Below are 5769 nucleotides of genomic sequence, written 5' to 3'. Positions count from 1 at the left end.
AGAGAGAGAGAGAGAGAGAGAGAGAGAGAGAGAGAGAGAGAGAAAGGAAAAGCAAGCAAGCAAGCTAGCCGATTAGTTAAAATGGTAGACAGGAAGACTTCTTGGCATGTTTGGTTTTCGAAAATGCAGTCCCCACTACCACAGATTTTTCAGTTGAGTTTCCTACATTTTGGGAAATTGCAAGGGTCGATTCATCCAGAGTACAATGGATAAGCCTTGCCCTGGGTTAAAACCACCTTTGAGATCACGGTGTCTCCCCCGCCAGGTAAGCATGTATGTTCTTTCTTTAAAATTTTTTCTTTAAGGGCTAGTGAGATGGCTCAGAGGTTAAGAGCACTGATTGCTCATCTGGAGGTCATGAGTTTAAATCCCAGCAACCACATGGTGGTTCACAACCATCTCTAATGAGAAAGTAATAAAAAACCTATGGGCCAGAGAGAGCGGTTGGGGTGTGTGTGTCTTTTCATAAGCATGCATGTATTTTCTTTAATTTTTTTTTTCATTTTTGCCTCCATGTATGTCTGGGCACCTTGTGCATGGAGTACCCACAGAGGCCAGAAGAGGGCATCAGATACTCTGGAACTGGAGTCACAAACAAATGTGCATTACGTGCATTCTCCCGAAACTTGAACCCCAGCCCTCTGGAAGAACAGTCTGCACTCTTTAACTGCTGAGCCATCTTTTCAGCCCCAGTTTACTAAGTTCTACCTAGGGCAACAGAAAAAGGAAAAGGCACTGTGAAGATGTATCAGCGTAACAGGTTTTTTTCCAAAACAAAACAAAATTCTGCAAATTCAGAAACAGAATCAAAGGAAGCTTTGTAGGCAGGAGGCTACTCAGAAGACCCAGGAAGAAGAATGGAACAAATTCAAGGCTAGCCAGAGCTACAGAATGTCCCTTTGAAAAATAAACAAAGCCTTTGTTTCTATTTGGCCTAAATGCCCACAGGTACATTTGAGATTACATCAAGACTAATTTTTCAACAATTTCCACATCTTATATTATGGCAATAAATTTTAGGGCTGGAGAAATGGCTCGGCACATAACAGTACGTGCAGTCTAATCTCTAGACCCTTAAGTTTGTGTGCAGTGTGTGCAAATTATTTTGGGAGAAGACAGTCCTTGGTTTTAAACAATCTTTCTTTGTTCTGCCCAACTCTACCTCCTTTGTTTTACTAAGCACTTTTTTTTTTTTTTTTTTTTTTTTTTTTTGGTTTTTCAAGACAGGGTTTCTCTGTGTAGCTCTGGCTGTCCTGGAACTCACTCTGTAGACCAGGCTGGCCTCGAACTCAGAAATCTGCCCGCCTCTGCCTCCTGAGTGCTGGGATTAAAGGCGTGCGCCACCAAGCCCGGCTAGCACTTCTTTTTCTGGAGTCTCTTTACATAGCCCAGGCTGTGCTGAAACTCACTGTGTAGACCAGGCTGGTCTCAAACTCACAGAGATGCACTTGCCTCTGTCTCTCAAGGGCTGGAATTAAGCCTGGGCTGTTTTTTTGTTTTTGTTTTTGTTTTTTGAGACAGGATCTTGCAATATATTTCACGGTGGCCTGGAATTCTCAACCATCATGCCTCAGTTTCCCAAGCTCTGGGCTTAGAGACTTGGGTGTCACAAACACCCAGCCGGGGTGTTAGTTATTTAACTTTATTTGCAGTCCAGTACAGATCTTAGCTGGTTGAACCAGAGAGGAGACCTCGCCAGCACTGGCAGCATCCTGGCGAGCATCTCCCAGCCCCGCCCAGTCCGTGCATAGGGGCGCCTTTCTCGGAGACCCTAAAGAAGCTCCGGAAGTGCGCGGCGACCGTGGCCGCGCGTGCGCAACTCGGCTGTTCCGCCCCCAGTCGACAGTCAACTTGCCCCCTCTGCGCGGGCCAGGCTGGATGTAGGTGGGTGCCTGGTCCCGAGGCTGAGGGGACGCTCCCGCGTTCCCGTCGCCCTGCAGGTGGGCAAGGACAGCCAGCAGGCAGGGGCTCGGACTGGCTTGCCTCAGCTTCTGGCCAAGGGCGCCGATGATGCCGCGACACCTGGGAGGAGGGATAGCGGAGGAGGCAGCGGTCGCAGCCACAAGGGCCACCCAGCAGCGGGAGAACCCGTGGGAGGGACAAGCCGCTGGCGGCGACGCGGCCTTGGGAGGCATGGATGTGAAGGACGATGACCTTTAGGTTTTTGCCCAGAGCTAGCCCTCGTCGCCTGTGTGTCCACTCACACCCGTAACCCGGTGAGGCCTGTCGCGGCGAGGCCCGCAGCCTTTTCCAGGCTGGCGCTCTAAAACTGAGGCGGTGCTATGCGTTCACTCTGGGTGTCCTGGCGCATGGCTGGAACTGCCAACTCGCGCCGTGCTTGGGGGCAGTTCCCAGTTTGGATAGCGGCACGGGACAGGTCACACGCCGGCACTCGCGGCTTCACGACACTCCAGAAGGCCACTTCCGAAGCAAGATCGGTCGTCGTCTTCTGACCATCCGGCCACTGCCCATGCTGAATGGGGCTGAGTGTGTCTGTTTTCTCTCCCTGAGAGTAAGTCGGGGAGACCCCAGGCCGGGGCTGCCTCCTGCCTACCACGGATTCCAAGGTGGTTCACAGCCCAGATGGCTGCCAAGTCCTGCTCCCCGACTCCGGTGAGTAACCTCCTCTCTACTGCCCTATCACAAGCTGTTTCCTCGAGAGCTGTCAAGTGAGCAGATAGTGAAGTTGGGGGAAAAGATCAAGATGCAGACGACAATCTCTTGTAAGAGTAGCGCGCTCTGTGTCCAGTTGGGCTTTGCCTGACCCACCAGTCTCAGTTCTGTTACCCCGGCAGGGATCAACAGGGCACACCCCTGGTGTACTCTCCGGCATATTGTCATTCCAGGGTGAGATGCCTCTGACCTTCCAGGATGTGGCTGTGTACTTCTCCAGGGCTGAAGGGCAGCAGCTTAGCCCCCAGGAGCGGGCGCTGTACCGGGATGTGATGTTGGAGAACTATGGGAACGTGGCCTCACTGGGTGAGAACTCCCTGGAGTCCTGGTCCACACTGGGGAGTCTCTGCGGATCACTTGGGCTGATTTGGCTCTTTGATTCCGGAGAAGGGAAAATCCTGCTCCTATCCCCAGGTACCAGTCTACACAGTTCTAGGGACTGTCCTCCTTATTGCCAGTGACCTCACAGTGCTATCCCTTTCCCCTTCGATCGATGAGGGCGTAGGCATTTGAACTCTCTGGTCCCTTGGCCTCCTCTGACCAGTGTGCCCATGCAGGCAGAATACCCTATCTAGTGAGGAAGACCCAGCAGACAGGGGTCTGTCTGTCCCCCCCACCAGGCTGCAGCAGCTCACCCAGGGTCCTCACCATTAACAGGATTCCCAGGCCCTAAGCCAGAACTGATCTCCCAGCTGGAGCAAGAGGAGGAGCTATGGGTCCTGGATCTTCTCGGGGCTGAAGAACCAGAAGTCTTGAGAAGTTGCCAGACAGGTGAGCTTGCGCTGGGTGCTCAGGCATGGCCGCACAGCCCAGCCCTCTGTGAGGGAAAGCATAGCTACCCGATGCACTTGCTTGTAAGGTTGGCCTTTGCCTTATAAGGTCTATTTGCTTTGCCTTAAAAAAAACAAAACAAAACAAAACAAAATCAAACAAAAACCAATATTGTGGTTTCGGGTCATAATGTATTTTGTTCTTTTACACCTTCATTAACTTTCTATTTGTTTTCACACCAGCTACATGATCTGTATCATACCTCTCTCTCAACTCTTCTTCAGCTCTCAATTTCTCCTGTTCTCTTTCTCCTTCTTTTTTTTTTTTTTTTTTTTGGTTTTTCGAGACAGGATTTTTCTGTATAGCCCTGGCTTTCCTGAAACTCACTCTGGCCTCGAACTCAGAAATCTGCCTGCCTCTGCCTCCCAAGTGCTGGTATTAAAGGCGTGCGCCACCATGCCCAGTGCTGATTAACTACTGCTGATTCATCTCTCTGGCCTGCCTGACTTTTTCTTTTTTTTTTTTCTTTTTCATTTTGGTGCTGTGTGTTGAACTCATGCATGCTAGGCAGGTACCCTACCAATGAGCTATAACTGCAGCCCTTTTTAGTGTCTTACTTTAGTTTGAGATAGGGTCTGAGTTGCTCATGGTGGCTTGCTTTAGACTCATGCTCTATTCTAGACTGGCTTGAGTTTGAGGTCTTACCTCAGCCTCCTGAGAAGTCAGCGTTCTAGGTCCACTCTAGCACATATTTCAGGAATTTTCCATATGCTTTATTAACTTTTAGTTCAAGATGTCCTTTTTGGTTTGTTTGTTTGGTTTGGTTTTGGTTTTCAAGACAGGGTTTCCATGTGTAACCTTGGCTGTCCTGGAACTAGCTCTGTAGACCAGGCTAGCCTCGAACTCACAGAGATCCACCTACATCTGTCTGCCCCACAAGTGTTGGGGTTAAAAGTCTATGATGCTGCCACTACCATCTGGCCTTTTTTTTTTAAGATTTATTTATTTATTATATGTAAGTACACTGTAGCTGTCTTCAGACACTCCAGAAGAGGGAGTCAGATCTCATTAAGGATGGTTGTGAGCCACCATGTGGTTGCTGGGATTTGAACTCTGCACCTTTGGAAGAGCAGTTGGGTACTCTTACCAGCTGAGCCATCTCAACAGCCCTTAATAACTTTTCTGTTTCTGTAGTTGAATGCCTTCTCAGAAAGCAGCTTAGAAAAGAAAGGGATTCCTTTATTCTGGCTTAGCGTTCCAGAGTGACGGGGCCCGTGATGGATGGGAACTTGCAGCAGCAGGAGTGTGTGGCCCACCTGTCTATCAAGACAAAGTGATCACATGTCATCTGCAAAAGGAGGTGGCACGGAGACATGTGGGTGGGGACAGGAAGTCCTTAGCAAGGCACCATCTCCTAAGGGTTCTATAACGTTTCCCAAGTGTACCACCAAGTAGAGACCAAGTATTCAAAGTATTCAGCCTGTGGGAGACCTTTCCCTTTCCAACCACAACATCTATGTAAAAAAAGATGGGTGTTCTGTGTCCTAGGATTGTCCAGTGTCATTTAAGTTGACGAGGCTGATGGCGTGGCTCCGGTTTTCCGTGCTCTTCCTGATTTTTGTTGTTGCTTGTTTGTTAGTCGTTCGTTCAGGAGCTAGGATTATCCGAGGAGGTGAAGTTGTCTTCCCTTTGATTCAGTCACTGTCTGCTGGCTCCCTTTTGAAGCTGTGGTACTGACTTGTTCTCATTTGGCAGATACATCTAAAGAGACGCTGAGAGAGCAGCTCCAGCCTTCCTGCTGCCTTTGTTCACGTGGAGTAAATTTTTGTCTATTTCTTTTTGTTTTGTTTTGTTTTGTTGAGACAGGGTTTCTCTGTGTAGCCCTGGCTGTCCTGGAACTCACTCTGTAGACCAGGCTGGCCTCGAACTCAGAAATCCGCCTGTCTCTGCCTCCCGAGTGCTGAGATTAAAGGCGTGCGCCACCACTGCCCGGCTGTCTTATTTCACTCCAGTTGTGATGGTTTATATTTACACACACACACACACACACACACACACACACACTGTCTTCCAGATAGCACACAATAGGGTCCCATTTTCTAGTCACGTTGTCTTTTAATTTTTGTGTTCAATCTGTTAGTGTTTTTTGTTTTGTTTTGTTTTTTTATTTTGTTTTTTGTCTCCCACCTCCCCCCATCTAACATGCCAACACAGACAAGTACATGCAGGCAAAACACCAATGCACATAAAACCAGGGAGTGTGGAGATACACACACATGTATACTCCCAGCACATGGAAGGCAGAGGCAAACAGACTATTTATAT

At 49.0% G+C, this 5769-nt stretch overlaps 1 protein-coding gene and 1 non-coding gene across 2 annotated transcripts in view; one reads left to right on the top strand and one right to left on the bottom strand.

Annotated features, from left to right (window-relative positions):
- Window positions 1-108: 108 nt before the first annotated feature.
- LOC115062445 lies at window positions 109-273 on the bottom strand. Its single transcript, XR_003842406.1, has one exon. It is a non-coding gene; the product is annotated as a U1 spliceosomal RNA (small nuclear RNA).
- Window positions 274-1826: 1553 nt separating this feature from the next.
- Znf251 (zinc finger protein 251) overlaps window positions 1827-5769 on the top strand; it is a 24307-nt gene continuing 20364 nt past the window's right edge. The window contains exons 1-3 of the mRNA XM_021217390.1: window positions 1827-2613; window positions 2847-2979; window positions 3331-3444. Coding sequence (XP_021073049.1) covers window positions 2584-2613; window positions 2847-2979; window positions 3331-3444 — 277 coding nt within the window. The 5' untranslated portion in view covers window positions 1827-2583. The remainder of the gene's footprint in view (window positions 2614-2846; window positions 2980-3330; window positions 3445-5769) is intronic.

Source organism: Mus pahari, chromosome 17 (assembly GCF_900095145.1).
Source record: "Mus pahari chromosome 17, PAHARI_EIJ_v1.1, whole genome shotgun sequence".
Classification (NCBI taxonomy): Eukaryota; Metazoa; Chordata; class Mammalia; order Rodentia; family Muridae; genus Mus; species Mus pahari.
Note: the sequence above shows the minus strand (reverse complement) of the source record. Positions and strands in the feature narration are given on the sequence as shown.